Here is a 17141-nt window from a genome sequence, read left to right as displayed (position 1 = left end):
GAGGGTAGATTCTCACCGGTGGCCAAGAAGAGCAGCGTTCTCATCCATTCAAACTGTCAGTGTATTCAAACCTCAGGGACAGTCTGTCCCTGAGGTTAATGGTAGAGCGGGATGGCTGGTAACCGGCAGGTTGCTAGTTCGATCCGCAGCTCCTACTAGCTGAGTGTCGAGGTGTCCCTTAGCAAGACCCCCTCGCCCTGACTGCTCCCAACGAGCTGGTCGCCACCTTGGCATGGTTGACGCCGTCGTCGGTGGGTGAATGTGTGCATGAATGGGTGAATGTTGGGCAATATTGTAAAGCTTTGAGGGGCCACTGGTTAGAAAACCGCTCTATAAATGCAGTCCATCTACCATCACCAGCCTGCAGCTCCTGGCATAACATCAGCGTGAGCCCGCGGTCTCGGCGGCTGCAGTAGCCCCAGACATTCTCGGTCCACTTTCCAGTTTCTTTCGCACGCTGTTGTGTGAGTTTCAACGCTAATCTTTGAGCTGAGCTAGGCTTGAGGGAAACGGTCGGCAAACCCTGCAACAGATAGTGAAGTGGTTAAGTGAGGAACAGTGCCCCCTCTTGAACGCATAATCAAATGGGTTGTGCTGTTCTCTCTAGCTCCGGTGTCGTGGCGTATAGACGGCTAAGTTTCTCCCTCTCTGGTGGCTCAGTTTTCTCTTGCAGAGAGGCGCGTCTTTGTCTGCTGTCAACTGTGACGGGGACGTCCCTCTGGACATCGCCGTGGACGAGGCGACCGAGTCCCTCCTCCAGGAACACACTCGCAGTCAGGGTGAGTGTCTCAATCACACACACCCGCAAACACACGTAACGCGCACAGACAAATAAATACACACACGCACTTGGAGAAACATAGAAACAGTGGTGGAATTTTGAATCTGAATCGTTTCAGAATAAACTGTTTAAGAGTCATCCGAACTTATAAAAATTAGGCAAATTTATTTGATTAATATACAATATAATAACATGTAACAAACATAAAACAATCCGAGGCCTCACAAAAATGTCAGGCCTCGGATGGGAGGTGGCCCTGCGTCTCTCTAAAGGGGCTTATTAGTGGTGCGCGAACGTGGTTCCACGTTCACGCACCACAATGACCACGCAGACGCTTCGACGCAGTCCTGAACCTTTATGGTTCTGCGTCGGGTTTTAGTAAGCGGACCAATCACAGCCCTTGCTGCTGCTGCTGCTTCGCCTCAAGTTTTTGAGCCCTTAAGAGCTCCGCAAGGAGAAGTCGAATGCTTTGGCAAAAGCTAGGACTTCTTATACAGGGGCACAGGTCTCACAAAAGCTGACGCCAGCTCTGCTCCCCACACGATGTATGAGGGAACAATCCGTCATGTTGTTTCCCCTTCATCCCCCCTCCCATTCCTTGCGCAGCCAAGCCACCCTACCTGTTCCTAGCGTTATCTAACGTTATCCTTTGTGCCTGGGGTACAACGGTCTCGAGGAAGCAGAGATCCCCTTATGTATTCTTCTACTTGATGAGATCACAGGAAACTCTGAAATTATTTAATTTGATCGTTGACAATTACGATGTGGGGAGACGTAGCGGTGAGCTCTCAGTTGGATCCTTTGACCCTTGACCACCCAAAGGGGGTCAGGGGGAAGAAATAATCAACAAATGGAAGTAAGAGAAACGGAATGGGGAAAATATAATTTTCTCATTACAACGCAGACGGACACTGCGGCTGGCCGGGAATTGAGCTTGATTTAATAAAGCAGTAGGCTGGGTTTGGCCTCTTGCTATAGGAGGCCTAAAGGTTTTACCTGACCTCGCTGCCAAAATTGGACAAAAGCTTGTGTTGTTGTTGTTGTTGTTGTTGAGAAAGCTAAAGGTGTTGTAAACACAGCCCAGGATTGTAGAACAAAGTGCAGGTCCTGCTCTAAGGGGAAGTGGGGTGTATCGGCCGGTTCACATGAGGAACAGAGAAGTAGACCCGAGCTTCCTCTTTTCTGTCTTACCCAAATAAAACCCCCGGCATTGATCCACGGGGCAGAATTCAAACACTATGAGGGGTAAAAATTTGGTTTGGCCGTGTGTGTGTGTCTAGGTGGGAGGGGTGCGTTTTATCCCCGTGGTTACGTCACACGCCAACTTTGTTAGTGCAGAATGCGTGTGGTATTAATCCCACTGTAGTATCATACTTTAGGTGTCCAGAAAGCCTAACCCTCACCTTGAGGGCCTCGGAGAAGACCCTAAGACGTGGAATGGTCACATAGTGAACGCGGCACCCGGGATTTACCCCCTTTTTCCCTCCAAATTAGGGACTTATTTCAGTAGCAGTGATAAAATGGCATACATTTTTCTACGTTGACGATCATACAAGATAAATGGCCACGTTTTGGCTTCGCTTCCTCTTTGAGGACGTTCTGGTTAAACGCTGCCGTATTGTTTTTCTTAGTCGATTCTGTTTGATTAAAAGTCTGTCCGTCCCTCTGTCTGTCTGTCTGTCCCTCTGTCCGTCCCTCTCTCTGTTTGTCTGTTTGTCTGTCTGTCTGTCTGTCTGTCCGTCCCTCTGTCTGTCTGTCTGTCCGTCCCTCTGTACGTCTGTCTGTCTGTCTGTCCCTCTCTGTCTGTCTGTCTGTCTGTCTGTCTGTTTGTCTGTCTGTCTGTCTGTCTGTCTGTCCGTGCCTCTGTCTGTCTGTCTGTCTGTCCCTCTGTCTGTCTGTCCCTCTGTCCGTCCCTCTGTCTGTCTGTCTGTCTGTCTGTCTGTCTGTCTGTCTGTCTGTCCCTCTGTCTGTCTGTCTGTCTGTCTGTCTGTCTGTCTGTCTGTCTGTCTGTCTGTGGGGCGTCCTCCAGGCGTGGACCTGGAGGCGGCCAAGCGGCTGGAGGAGGAGCAGATCATGCTGGACGCCCGCAGCTGGCTGACGGAGGGGCTGCCCCGGGACACCCGCCACCCCCGCACCGGGGCCACGCCCCTCCACGTGGCCGCCGCCAAGGGCTACCTGGAGGCCATCAAGTGAGGGTCAAGGGTCAAAGGGTTTTATTTGTCAGGATATGTTGAGGGGCGGCAGTAGCTCAGGAGGGCAGAGTGGGTTGGCTGGTAACCTGGAGGTTGCGAGTTCGATCCCCGGCTCCACCTAGACGAGGGTTGAGGTGTCCCTGAGCGAGAAGCCTCACCCTGACTGCCCCTGACGAGCTGGCTGTCGCCCTGCGTGGCTGACTCCGCTGTCGGTGTGTGAATGTGTGTATGAGTGGCGAATGTTGGGCAGTATTTTAAAGCGCTTGGAGTGGCCACTGGTTAGAAAAGCGCTGTATAGATGCAGTCCATTTACATTTATATGTAGTGAAATGTTAGTGTGATACAATCAAATAGAATACAAATGTTTGCGGAAACAACGATTTTTATGTGTGCAATTAAAAACTCGGTAGACTGAGTGCTGTGCAAAAAGTATTGTGCAATATGGCCAGGGTTAAAGGGTTCAAAGTGCAGGGTGGGGGGTGGGGGGTGGGGGGATTGATAAAAGCGTCACATGCCCTAAATGTAAACGTATCGACGTGTGAAGCCAGCCGTCCTTGAGCCCCGTTCCTCTCCGCTCGCTAGCAACAAACATGTCCGAGTCCATCGGTGAACCATTCAATACCAGCGGCCTGTTGACGCCGCCATTGTCCCGGCGCCCGGTGTCATGTGACTCACCCCCCCCCCCCCCCCCCCCTGGTTCCAGGCTGCTGTGCCAGTGCGGTCTGGACGTGTCGGCCATCGACTGCGACGGCTGGACGCCGCTCCACGCGGCGGCGCACTGGGGCCAGGCCGAGGCCTGCTGCATCCTGGCCGAGCAACTCTGCAACATGGACGCCCATAGCAACGGGGTAAGGCCCACGGCATCGGGGTAGGGCCCACGGCAACGGGGTAAGGCCCACGGCAACGGGGTAGGGCCCACGGCAACGGGGTAAGGCCCACGGCAACGGGGTAGGGCCCACGGCAACGGGGTAAGGCCCACGGCAACGGGGTAGGGCCCACGGCAACGGGGTAAGGCCCAGGGCAACGGGTTAAGGCCCAGGGCAACGGGTTAAGGCCCATGGCATCGGGGTAAGGCCCACGGCAACGGGGTAAGGCCCATGGCAACGGGGTAGGGCCCACGGCAACAGGGTAGGGCCCACGGCAACGGGGTAGGGCCCACGGCAACGGGGAAGTGCTATGGCAACGGGGGAAGCCCCATGGCAACGGGGGAAGGCCGATAGCAACGGGGGTTAGGGGACCGCACGATTTGGTGAAAAAGTCATACTGTGATTATTGTGGACAATATTGCGATTGCAATATAAAAAATAAATAAAAAAATTGTGTTTTTTTTATTTTTATTAAATTGCAGCCTTTTGCGGTTATACAATCGCAAAGGCTGATATCGCGATTGCGTTTCGATGAATCGTGCAGCACTGTGGACGACCATAGCAACGAGGTACGGGGAACGTGGACGCCCATAGCAATGGGGTCAGGTGAAGTGCCCACACGTGCCTGTCCTGGTTTCAGACCGGCAGGAGGTCGGATGTTTGCCGTGAGCGTTGCGGTGATGGAGAGCAGAAATGGGGAACCGGCTCATGTGCTGAAGGATTGAAATAGCTCGCTGTCGACCTCTTGACCACTGAAGAAGTGCCTTGTTCAGTGTTTCATTGTGTAACGGTGAACGAAGAGACTACCATGATGGTAGTATCGATGAAACTAACTGGGTAGTACGAGTACAGAAGTAGTACTACCAAGTTAGTGGTAATTGATAAAAGGAGGTGAAGACGGAGGATTGTTGGTGGTTTAGTCTCCATTTTTTATAACCATTTTATATTTATAACGTTATTTCTTTCTTAAAGGGCCAAACGCCGTTCGATGTGGCGGACGAGAGCGTGGAGGCCCTCCTGACGGAGCTGTCCCAGAAACAGGCCAACGTAAGACCCGCTCCGTGGAGACGCGTTCAGCCTGACCCTAACAGGGTGGCCCATGCAATGTGTACACTAAGTAACGTGTGTGTGTGTGCGTGTGTGTGTGTGTGTGTGTGTGTGGTGTGTGTGTGTGTGTGTGGTGTGTGTGTGTGTGTGGGTGTGTGTGTGTGTGTGTTGTGTGTGTGTGTGTGTGTGTGTGTGTGTGTGTGTCTGCGTGTGTGTGTGTGTGTGTGTGTGTCTGCGTGTCTGCGCCTGTGTGTGGGGTGTGTGTGTGTCTGCGCTCCTGTGTGTGTGTGTGTGTGTGTGTGTGGGTGTGTGGTTGTGTGTGTGTGTGTGTGTGTGTGTGTGTGGGTGTGTGTGGGTGTGTGTGTGGTGTGTGTGTGTGTGTGTGTGTGTGTCTGCGCTCCTGTGTGTGTTTGCACGCCTGTGTGTGTGTTTGCGCGCCTGTGTGTGTGTGTTGTGTGTCTGCGCCTGTGTGTGTGTGTTTTTGTGTGTGTGTGTGTAGTGGCGCAGTGAGCGGTCGCTCCTGGAGAGACAGAACCCACCGGGAACGAACCCGGTCAACGGCAACAACAAACGCCGCAGGTCAGTGCCGTGGCCCTCAGGAACCCCCTGCGCCCTTAAAGACCCTAACCCTAATCCAACCGTTATGTTTCTGTTTTAACCGCCGCCACGTCACGGCCACCATAGAGTCATTGATGCGTTTTTCCACCAATGTGCCTAAAATAAGCTCCCAATTCCGAGAGGAAAGGGGTCAAATCCTGTGCTTCTCTGGGGGTGCCCGGGTAGGGTGGGGTACCCTCTAGCCTCAGTCCGGAACGCAACGACCCGGGATTGAATCCTTCCCGTTGTCATCTGCTGCATGACACGCATCGGTAAAAAGCATCACTCTGTAATAAAAAGCATACAAATGAACCAAACTAACTATCCCGTGTTTTTGCCGTCCGCCCCAAAAACCCCAGGAGCTCCGTGTGCCGAATGAGCAGCAAGGACAAGATCATAGTAGCTGACCAGTCCAAGGAAAGGGGCATCTCCGGGGGTCACGAACTCAGCGAGGAGCGCGAAAGCAGCCCCGGTAAACAGAAGCCTCAAGGACACCATCACAGCTTTATTCTGGTTGTGTTTTTCCATTGGTCTGATCGGGAGAAGTCTCCCCTTTCTTTACCCCCCCCCCCCCCCCCCCTCAGAGAGCTCACCTGTGCCCACTCCGGACAGCGAGAGCGTCACAGAGTCCACGGTCAGCCCTGGAGATAGGGTGAGTCTCACAGTGGGGAGCCCTGTTGTGGCGCTGTGATGTTGTAGACCTAGTCCATGTTGTTCAGTTCTTCTCATCGCTGGTGGGTGGCGTGGGGTTGGACTGTGTTATTCATATCATACAGAGTTGTATTCATTTATATAATGCTGAAACTAATACTGTCTGTGGTATTGTTCACGTCTACATTGGTTTGTGTTCATGCGTTCATGCTGCGGGAATCGTTGCATGTACAGTAGCTGCAACAACAAAAAGGCGACCACAAAAGAAATGTACCCCGAGGCTCCCACTTGAATTGGGTCTTTGTCATCATCGGCCTGCTCATGTTTTCCTATCGGAAGAGTGAAACGGCAAAGATCCTGACCCCCGCTGACCTTTCACATCCAAGCAATGCTTGGTGAGGTCATGGACGGACTTGAGTGTCTTTGTGGTGGAGGAAGCATATGAATGGTGTGTTCAGTGTCCCCCGCTTCAGTGCTGAGTGACGGTCAGATGGAGAGGCCACAGTTGGTCCAGGATCCGCTTGAAAGCATTCGCCGCAGCCTTTGCTGTGGGCGTCACGCTTTAAAGATCTCAATTCAAGTGTGGAAGGATCCTTGCCCGGAGAAAAAAAACGTATAGGAAAAATCGTCTCATTTGTGAACTTCTCCCATACGAATGAGCCCATCGTCTGGACATGGGTTGTGTCATTTCATTGAACTGATTCACTCACACTGAGTGGAGTCCCACTGCGGAGTGATTCCCGATGTCCCAACACCCTGTCTGGTAGGGCTTTGACTCTGAACTTCGTTATTCGAATATAATTATGACTATCAGAAAATAAATCAAAATTCGAAAGAATATTAGGCAGCCCTTAATATAAGAACCTGTTATGAGCAGGCCAAGAGGGAGAGACGTCGGAGAACCCGACGCAGTCTATTCTAATATTGTAATGACCACGGAAGAGGCGGTGAATGAAGTATTGATTAGACAGCTGTTTATTAGAAACCTATAAACCGTTGGAGACACGCAAGACCGGTAACCATAGCAACGCCGGTAAACAAACCTCGCGAAGCCCAATCCAGGTCTTACTGAAGGAATTTAACGGTCAAAATATTATTAATAAATATTCGAATGTATTAGAATATTAATATTAATAAACAAACTAACTTTGAATATGATTTTTGGGCATAAGTCAAAGCCCTGCTGTCCGGTGTCTCCCACAAACAGAGCCTGGAGGACAAGGAGGACGAGGAGGACGACAAGGCCCTCCGCACTGCCCGGGTGGCCCCCACCTCCCAGTGGCGTGACGGCGGCGGCGGCGGCGGCGGCGGCGGCGGCGGCGGCGGCGAGCGGCGGCGGCGGCGGCGGCGGCGCCGACAGCAGCCCCTCCACTCTGAGCGCCGACCGGCGCAAGTAAGAACCGGCACACGCGCACAAAAAAGAAAATGGCCGCCGTCAATGCCAAGCACATACGTTTGAAGGAGAGCCCAGGAAATGGCTGAATTGAAGAGTTTGAGTGTCAATATCGTTCATTATGCGATATATCTTACATTTATATGCATGTTAACATTTAGGGCAGGAAGTACATTGGTCAGAAAAATTAATGCGGAAAAAATGAATAGTATTATCTTAGCTTATATATTTATCGATGTATGCCATTACACATACGTGAAGCCACGTGACTGCTTTTTGCATGTCTGGTAATAAGCTAAACTGCATTTCGTTGTCCAAGTACTTCAGTTGAATCATAACACAACCAAACGCCTGGCAGAAGGCCAGGCTGCTCTGCACCAGAGTTGTACGGGCGGGAACAGATTCCGAGTCGGCCCTTCCTGTCGGTGGGCCAGACGGGTGTAAGTCACGCGCTGAAGACGTGTGTTCGGTCCTCTCTCAGGTTCCAGGCGCCGGTCCGGGACGAGGAGTCCGAGTCCCAGAGGAAGGCGCGCTCGCGCCTCATGCGGCAGTCCCGACGCTCCACGCAGGTACGAGTCCGCCTCGCCCTCCCGGTGCAGCGCAAAGATCGCTGTAGAGCACCCGTTGAGATCAGGGGGTGGAGGGGGTTGCCTCGCAATGGAAAAGGTTGCTAGTTCCGATCCCCGGCTCCTCCTAGCTGAGTGTGTCGAGGCGTCCCTGAGCTAGGCACCGATCCTCACTGCTGCCGACGAGCCGGCTGTCGCCCTGCCTGGGTGCCGTCGGCGTGTGGCCGTGTGTACGAACTGTTGTAAAACCCTTTTTGTAGATGGAAACGTCATTGTGTAGCAGATCAAATGGGTCCTCCTGGTTTAAAAAAAACACAACAGTCTGTTCCATTTTGAAGCACGTAACAAACCACTTCCTCCTCGGCGCGTTCTCCCCGCCGCATCGTCCCGCCCAACATCAGACGTGTTATCAGAACCCCGGCCTTCCTCTCTCCCTCCCCCCCCCCCCCCCCCCCCCCCCCTGGGTTTTGTTCAGCGTGTTAACGCGGGGGCTCTGTGGCTCTGTGCATCCTGTTGACAGGGAGTGACGCTCACCGACCTGAAGGAGGCCGAGAAGAGCTCGGGCAAGGCCCCCGACGCCCCCCCCCCCTCCGGCCGCAGCGTGCTCCCCGTCAGCCCCATCGTCACCCTCACCCCCGCAGAGAGAGGTGAGAGCCCCCACCCCCCGCACTCATCCGGATCACCCACGTCTGCTCTTTCTATATTTTACTTTTTTTCAAATATATATATTTTTTTATTTTTATATTGGTAATTTTTTTATTATATATTATTATTTATATAATATATATTTATATTTTATTTATATTATTTAAATAATAAATTGTTTATTTTATTTTTCTACTTTTTTATTGTTTTTGAATTCGATGACATTGGATTTAGTTGGAAACAGTATCACGGTGCTTGTCGTGTGTGTGTGTGTGTGTGTGTGTGTGTGTGTGTGTGATTGTGTGTGTGTGTGTGTGTGTGTGTGTGTGTGTGTGTGTGTGTGTGTGTGTGTGTGTGTGTGTGTGTGTGTGTGTGTGTGTGTGTGTGTCAGGGATGGAAATTAACACCCGCCACACGCCATTTGTGGGTGGATTTGTATGGTGGCGGATGAATTGTGTCACTTTACCCGCCACTGTGGCGGGTAATACTTTCCAGTCAGGTCCGATCAAATTTGCATATCTAATACATTCGTTATACGGCGCTGCACAGTTCCACAACCATTACTGTCAACATCCGGGCCCCTTCTTCCTCTACGCCTCTTTTGCTGAACTGCGACTGTCAATATCCAGGATAATATCGGTAACGGGGCTCTCAAGTCTCACGCGTTCGGCGTGAGACACACGCAATTCAACCCATGCACACGCTCACCACGCCACACGTAGGGTAACCAGACGTCCTCTTTTGCCCGGACATGCCCTCTTTTTGGACACACTTTAAAAAATGTGTGTCGGACTTTCAGAATCGTCCGGGATTTTATTAAAGCCTCATATATGTTCACATGAATTTGAGTTGCGTTTCTCTCGGTCGTTTCACAAACTAATTAGGCTACGCCCTCCCTACTCAGTTCTGTTCGCTTCGCATTGGTGGAAGTGAGTAGGGGGAGTGGTTAAGTAGAGCCTTCAGATTGGACGTTTTGACCTATCTCAGTTACCGTCGTGTTTTTGTATTTATTATTTTACCATTATTGTTTTATAGGGACAAACATTAACAAATTTCTCCTACAGGGGATTGATAAAGTTCTATCTATTGAACAGAAAGAAACACTTGGTCATACTTTACACACTTTACCACTGCATTGGCCTACTGAATACCACAGATATATTTTCAGCATTGGACTGAATGCCACACATATTTTCTTCTGAATATTAGTGTTAAGGGCATATAATGCTTACTATCATACGTTAGTTACCATGTCTGTGTGGACACATTTGTATGCAGTCACATGTAAATACAAAAAAAACAAATGTTCCTATTGACTATGATGGTGTAAGCCATGCACGTAGTTTTATTATTAATATGTCAATTCGTTTTTTAATGAAAATACTTTGTATAGATGAATTATCCCCAAACTTGTCATCGTAACACCAACTGATGTGTATGAAAAACACTTTTCTTATCTATTGTTACTATTATATTGTTTAAAATGTATGCATGTATTAAAAAATATATAGCGTATTAAAAGTGGCTGGTAAAAAATATGAGTGGCTGGTAGATTTTTAAATCTACCTGCCACAGTGGCTGGTGGGCAAAAAAGTTAATTTCCATCTCTGGTGTGTGTGTGTGTGTGGCGTGTGGTCTCACACCGCCCAGCTGAGGAGCTGCAGTGCAACACCTCCTGCAGGCGGATGTGCTTCTCTCCCCCCTCACGCCGTTGATCCCTCTAGCTCTAGCTATGCCTCGTTCTCTGCCTGCACAGCTGTTCTCTCGGTGGTTCTCTCAGCGCAGAGCTTGGCTCAACAAGGGAGTCTCTGTGGCCTGGCTGAGTAATAAGAAGAGCCAGTGGGTTGACATCATGACTTTCAAGTGTGCAATCAGGTGTTGAAATGTGCTTTTACGGGCCACCAAACACAATCCACAACGGCCTGTCAATATATGTCAGCCAAATTATAAAAGTGTGTATTTGCTTTACTTAAATAAATCTGCAGATGGTTTATTGTGCTGGTGTTTTTCACACGGGCTGTTCACAGGGTAGTATGTGTTGTGGATTTTTAGATGAGATTACCATAGAACTTTATGGTCGTTATTCATAGTACAAGTACAGACAAGGAAATGCAGTCAGCGTCTAACCAGAAGTGCAGAAAAGCAGTACGGGGCAGAGAACGTACTTGTAATGGAATAATATAGATGGTGCAGTGTGAACAGTAGAGAGAGTCTTGTATGGAGCTGGCTGTTGCCTTGCACGGTTGACTTTGAATGTTAGCCATATGGTCAAGTGTTTTGAGTTAGAAAAGCACTATATATATGCTGTCTATTAACCATTGATTTACTAACGTGTGTTAGTGAGAGGAAGTCAGATGTTACCCTGACACGAGTGCAGGTGTAGGCTGTGTAGAGACGGCCTGATTCTCCTCCCTTAACGCCCGTTATACTCCAGACACTGACCCAGTGAGGGCTGACCCAGTGAGGGCTGACCCAGTGAGGGCTGACCCGCTGAGGGTTAGGTAGAGACAGTCCTGGTTCTCCTCTCTAACGCCCGTCCCTCTGCAGACACTGACCCAGTGAGGGTTAGGTAGAGACAGTCCTGGTTCTCCTCTCTAACTCCCGTCTCTCTCCAGACACTGACCCAGTGAGGGTTAGGTAGAGACAGTCCTGGTTCTCCTCTCTAACTCCCGTCTCTCTGCAGACACTGACCCAGTGAGGGCTGGGTAGAGACAGTCCTGGTTCTCCTCTCTAACGCCCGTCCCTCTGCAGACACTGACCCAGTGAGGGCTGACCCGCTGAGGGTTAGGTAGAGACAGTCCTGGTTCTCCTCTCTAACTCCCGTCTCTCTCCAGACACTGACCCAGTGAGGGCTGACCCAGTGAGGGCTGGGTAGAGACAGTCCTGGTTCTCCTCTCTAACGCCGTCTCTCTGCAGACACTGACCCAGTGAGGGTTAGGTAGAGACAGTCCTGGTTCTCCTCTCTAATGCCCGTCTCTCTGCAGACACTGACCCAGTGAGGGCTGGGTAGAGACAGTCCTGGTTCTCCTCTCTAACACCCGTCTCTCTGCAGACACTGACCCAGTGAGGGCTGGGTAGAGACAGTCCTGGTTCTCCTCTCTTAACTCCCGTCTCTCTGCAGACACTGACCCAGTGAGGGCTGAGTAGAGACAGTCCTGGTTCTCCTCTCTAACGCCCGTCTCTCTCCAGACACTGACCCAGTGAGGGCTGACCCGCTGAGGGTTAGGTAGAGACAGTCCTGGTTCTCCTCTCTAACACCCGTCTCTCTCCAGACACTGACCCAGTGAGGGCTGACCCAGTGAGGGCTGGGTAGAGACAGTCCTGGTTCTCCTCTCTAACGCCGTCTCTCTCCAGACACTGACCCAGTGAGGGTTAGGTAGAGACAGTCCTGGTTCTCCTCTCTAACGCCCGTCCCTCTGCAGACACTGACCCAGTGAGGGCTGGGTAGAGACAGTCCTGGTTCTCCTCTCTAACGCCAGTCTCTCTGCAGACACTGACCCACCGAGGGACGTGGAGGGCGAGTCCCGGCTGGGGGTCAAGGACAAGCGGAGAACCAGGAGGGAGAGGCGCTCCACCGGGATCGGGCGTCTGGGTCTGGAGGTAAGACCCCAGGGGGGCCGTGTCTTACCATCGGGGGGGGGGGGGGGGGGGGTGCTGGTCCTTTCTGTGACATCCGGACCAAACAAAGTGTCCTTAACACGCACTGTTAAGGGCTGATTATGATCCCACGTTCACGCAACGCAAGGGCGTTACGGACCCCTTTCGTCCTTGCGGACCCTCCTTGCATCCTCCGCAAGGGCCGGACGTGCGCCTCACAAAAATGTTAACCTTCCGTCGAGGCGACGCAGCAGCAAGGGCTGTGATTGGTCCGCTCACTAAAACCCGACGCAGAACCAAAACAGGTTCAAGACTGCGTCAGAAGCGTCTGCGTGGTCGTTGCTTTGGGTGAACGTGGAGCCATAATCAGCCCTTAAACGTGATCGTGACTCACCATGGTTGATCACACAACACTCTGAGGTTGATGACGTGCTTTTAAAGATAACTTGTGAAGTGAATCATTCATAAAATGAAAAATACATCTAAAAAAATACACCATGAGTTTTAACATCGACTAAAGAATTGGATTGTGCAGATTGTAAAGTCTAATGTTTCGTTTTTTAAGGACGAAGAGGATGATGACACAAGCACAGCCAGGACAGATGAGACACACAGCAACAGCACCTCCAGGTAAGAGGCGACGGTTTCTATTTCCTAGCACGATTTGATGTGTCGCTCTCTCACTCTCCCACTCTCTCTCGCTGTCTCTCTCACTCTCCCCCTCTATCTCACCCTCTCACTCTCTCACTCTCTCTTGCTCTCCCCCTCTCTCGCTCTCTCTCCCTCTTTCTCGCTCACTTTCTCTCTGCACAATACAAATATACTCTTGTGTTCTTCTGCAGTGATCCTCAACCAGACAACTCTTCACTGGACTACAAACTGGTGTGTATTGAACTAAAGACAAACACATCCCCCAATAACCACAAGCAGAGGCAGCATTTCTGTGTCCTAGTTTATTGTCGCCGAAAGGTGTTAACAGGTATAACCTGAACAGCTAGCGTGTTTGTGCGATGGAAAGACTGAAATCTAGCTGACACTTGAATTTATGATGCATTTCCTGATTTCCTGAGGCTTTGTGGGTTATAGGTTAAATGATTGTGAGTATATTGAGTTTAAGGGATTGCTTAACACATTTACAATATCTACTTTGTAAAACTGAACACAAAAGGTTAAGCTTAAGTTTCTTCATGCTTCTCACCAAATTGTTGGTGAGAACAATCATTTAATCATAATGTATTCAGATAATATTGTTTTTTTTAATCACTTCCATGACACGTAATTGTTTTGTTCACACAAAGGTTCACACTCCCGTTTGGGGATACTAGTTTGCAGACCTGTCCTATAGTTCACTGGGTCTTGAGATTACGGCGGTTGTCTCCCCCTAGCTTTACCGGGGGGTACTGCGGGAGAACGTCACGCTGAAAGAGAAGCTGCAGGAGACGGAGCTGCTGCTGAGCCAGAACAAAGTGGAGCTGGAGAGACTGCGACAGGTCAGCCCAACATGGCCGCTTTATTCCCCTTCTCAAGAATAATGGAACGTAGGGTTAGGGTTAAACCCAGAGAAATCCATAGTTTTATTCACGGTTACGATTCTTTACACCCGGTCCCTTGTCGATTTATTTGATGAAATGTGTAAAATACAGCTGATCCAGTCTTTGGTTCACAGTGTTGAATATCCAATATCTTTAGCTACCACCAAAAGTCGACTCTAGTTCTGTGGGAAACGGTTGAAATGAAATTATCTACAGCTGTAAACTAAGCCCATAACATTATATCTCGTAGTTCACAACGTCTTCAAACTACTACTTTTGTCATGTTTTAGTTCAGCAACCCCTAGCAGCATAAATGCGATACCTTTTTTTAAAGTGGCTATAGTTCAGTCACTATCTACTGCCAGAATGAGGCAGCACAATGGTGATGAAGACTACAGCCCACTGATGAAAGTCCATGCGTTTGCAGTATCATGAAGGTTGTGTACCGGGTGTCGGACCCTGTTTGTGTCTCGGGGGGGGGGGAATTACCACTTATCACCCAAGGGGTCGCCAAAGAGCACCCAACAGAAACCTTCTAGATCCACTTTATCGTAACAGATCATCAACATGCCTGAACATGGCTAGACCCTTAAGGGGGAATTCTCATGATAAGATACGAATTACACATTATTGTTCCCTAATGAAAATGTAAAGTCTACTTCATGAATCGTACGTCCTGCCGCTTAATGTACGCAGTTATTGTATGTTTAACATCCTTTCACTTAAAAATAGTACTTAGCTTCACATATCATCTTGTCCGCGCTATCTTTGTTATATACGGGCAATGGGTTAACCTAGCAATTGTGAGTGCTTGGTTCCATGAACATCCTTACTGTACTGACGGCGATATATTGTCATTTCCCTTTCTTCGGACAAATGTACTACTCATTGTAAGTCGCTGTGACCTGTTGTAAGGCCTTGTGTTGTGCTCACTTCCTCTTCCTGCAGAGCCAAGAGAGCAGCATGCTGCGACCCGCGCTGCTGGAGCTCGAGCGCTTCGTGAGTCTGCCCTTCCTGCTCTTACTGTTCCCAGGAAACACAAGAACAACTAGTTTCATAGCGGATCTACTCTTGGTGGAAGAGAGTTCAACACCATTTCAGTTGATCATTGGTTTTTTGCGTCGTCTCATTGCTCAGAAAACCTCATGGTGTTCGACTCTAGCGAGATTAAAAAGATTTAAAGATTAAGGGATATTAATAGTCCATGCAACTGAACACCACGAGTTTTGTTCCGGAAGGTCTTTTAAGGTCGCTTCAGTCTGAACAGAATAGATTGAGAGATGTCAGGGACACACAGGAAATGAAACCTGCACTGCACTGCACAAAGAACCGTTGTTGATGTTGCTTGTTTGGTGTCAATCCAGAGTTCAGACATTAGTTATTATTCATGCGTTTGTGTTATTCATTCATTCTTTTTGCCTCTCCAGGAGAAGTTGGCACTTCAGAGGAAAGCAGTGGAGTTGGAAGATGAGCTCAAGGTACAAATATGAAATCCACTATTTCTTTCGAACTAATGTCTTAGTCCTAAGCTTCAGTTTTTAAAGGAACATTATACTTTGATACCAGACTTTGTTCAGTGAGAAGGTAAAGGAAGTGCTTTACTTTGCCCTTGACTACTTAGAAGTGCACAAAGACCACTTAATTTGAGCCACGGCAAAAGTACGCTGTGTCCAAAGAGTGGCACTCAAATGGATATAAAGTATTCCTATTCCTGATAAAGTATTCCTGTTACAACTGATGAGAAACATGTCCAATGCCGTCCAGGGAAACATGTCCCATGGACTCCTGACCGAAGGCTCCTTGTCTTCACGTAATCAGGATCAGAATCAGAATGACTTTTGTTACATCTTGTTGTACAAGTACACAAGAGTACAATTCTTAGTCTTGGTTCCTCAACAGCGACATAGCAGCAACAATACAGGATATAGTAACCCGCACTGACCCTGGCCCCTCTCCCCCCTCTCCCTCCTCTCCCCCCTCTCCCCCCCTCTCCCAGGTGCTGGTGGACCTCCGGTCGGACAACCAGCGGCTGAAGGACGAGAACGCTGCTCTCATCCGGGTCATCAGCAAGCTCTCCAAATGAGGCTCGGCAGAACCGGGCGGAACCCGGCGGCCAACAGGAAAAACAAAAAGTGTTAACGGCCTCTCCCCCGGCCCCCCCCCCCGCGCCCGTCTCACGCGTCACAGGGCAGGGACGGGGTCCGGGGGCGTCGGGCGGCGAGTGACGTTAGACGTAGAGAGCGGGCGATCCTCGCGGGGCGGCCCGTCGACGCTATACTTTCAGTGTTTGGTTGGTTTGTGTTGCCTGTGGCTGGGACTGTTTTGGCATATCTACTGTACGACGAGCTGAGCGCCACCTCCTCGCCCTGCGACCCGGCAGAGCGCTGATCAGTGGTTCTGCTTCAAGTCCACCGCCCTTTTTTTAATTGTGTTTTTTTTTTTTTGTATTATTATTTTAAAAACAAGACTATTTTGATGTGCCCTTTGCTCTTGTTGCTATATTTTTAAGATATACAGTCATTGAAAAAGAGAGAAAGAAGACCTACTTTAAGCCATGTACAGAGATGTCTCTCGAAAGCGATCGTCTTCAAGGAACGTTCCGGAAAGTGTGAGCGGGTTCGGGGTGTGCGTGTTGGACCGGGTGTGTGTGTGTGGATGACTTAGAAATGATTTTATTGTGCCAAAAACAAACCCTATTTTCCCTGTTGAGTTTGTTGTTGCTATTAGGTGCAGAGGGGGGAGGGGGAGGGAGGGAGGGGGGGAGGGAGGGAGGGGGGTGCGCGTGCTTTCTTCTCAGGACTAGTGTCGGGAACGGGCTCTGGACTTGAGCTGACTACTGTAAAGATGGACCAAACTGTATTTTTGCATGTTGACCTCCTCTCTGCTCCTGTGAATGTGTATCTATGTTGTATTTTTTTATGTATAGGGTCCCTCCTCGCACATAGCCAGTGGAACAGTGCTCTCTTTTTGTACTACAACAACAGGAAAAACATGGATAGGGGGGGGGCGGGGGGGGGTGTCGGCGAAGCAGACGTGGTTCATTTTCCATTCAACCAATTCAGGGATTCGATTTTTCTTGCTCTTTTTCTCTGCTAGCATCGGTCGGCAGGACTCCAGCCCGGATACAAAAACCCCTGTTTACAAAAAAAAAAAAAAGCAAGCACCACATTCAACATATTGTAAATGCCTACATTTCCTTCCATACACTAGCTCAACTGTACATGACGTCGTGCATCTTTGAATTGGTTTAATAGAAAGTGACTGGACCTGTTCA

General features: G+C 49.8%; 1 protein-coding gene across 2 annotated transcripts; it reads left to right on the top strand.

Annotated features, from left to right (window-relative positions):
• Positions 1–13: 13 nt before the first annotated feature.
• Positions 14–16601, top strand: ppp1r12c (protein phosphatase 1, regulatory subunit 12C). Of its 2 annotated transcripts, none has more exons than XM_056586980.1 (18): positions 14–779; positions 2811–2970; positions 3677–3821; positions 4812–4886; positions 5386–5465; positions 5843–5955; positions 6068–6135; positions 7342–7438; positions 7488–7527; positions 8009–8096; positions 8614–8740; positions 12229–12338; positions 12901–12965; positions 13178–13217; positions 13721–13825; positions 14816–14866; positions 15295–15345; positions 15864–16601. In XM_056586980.1, exons 2-18 carry the CDS (start codon positions 2855–2857, stop codon positions 15948–15950), a joined length of 1458 nt encoding a protein of 485 aa, XP_056442955.1. In that variant the 5' UTR covers positions 14–779; positions 2811–2854; the 3' UTR covers positions 15951–16601. The 2 variants fall into 2 exon arrangements, with proteins under 2 accessions (XP_056442955.1, XP_056442954.1); XM_056586979.1 differs by having other exon boundaries at positions 7342–7441.
• The last annotated feature ends 540 nt before the right edge of the window (positions 16602–17141 follow it).

Source organism: Gadus chalcogrammus, chromosome 3, assembly GCF_026213295.1.
Source record: "Gadus chalcogrammus isolate NIFS_2021 chromosome 3, NIFS_Gcha_1.0, whole genome shotgun sequence".
Lineage (NCBI taxonomy): Eukaryota > Metazoa > Chordata > Actinopteri > Gadiformes > Gadidae > Gadus > Gadus chalcogrammus.
This window is presented reverse-complemented; position numbering and strand designations above follow the sequence as displayed.

Coding starts and splice junctions, on each gene's coding strand:
- ppp1r12c (XM_056586979.1), top strand. CDS start 2,855: ATGCTGGACGCCCGCAGCTGGCTGACGGAGGGGCTGCCCCGGGACACC. Junction 7,442..7,487: donor CGGCGGCGGCGGCGGCGGCG/GCGGCGGCGGCG, acceptor GCGGCGGCGGCG/CCGACAGCAGCCCCTCCACT. Junction 13,218..13,720: donor CTTCACTGGACTACAAACTG/GTGTGTATTGAA, acceptor GTCTCCCCCTAG/CTTTACCGGGGGGTACTGCG.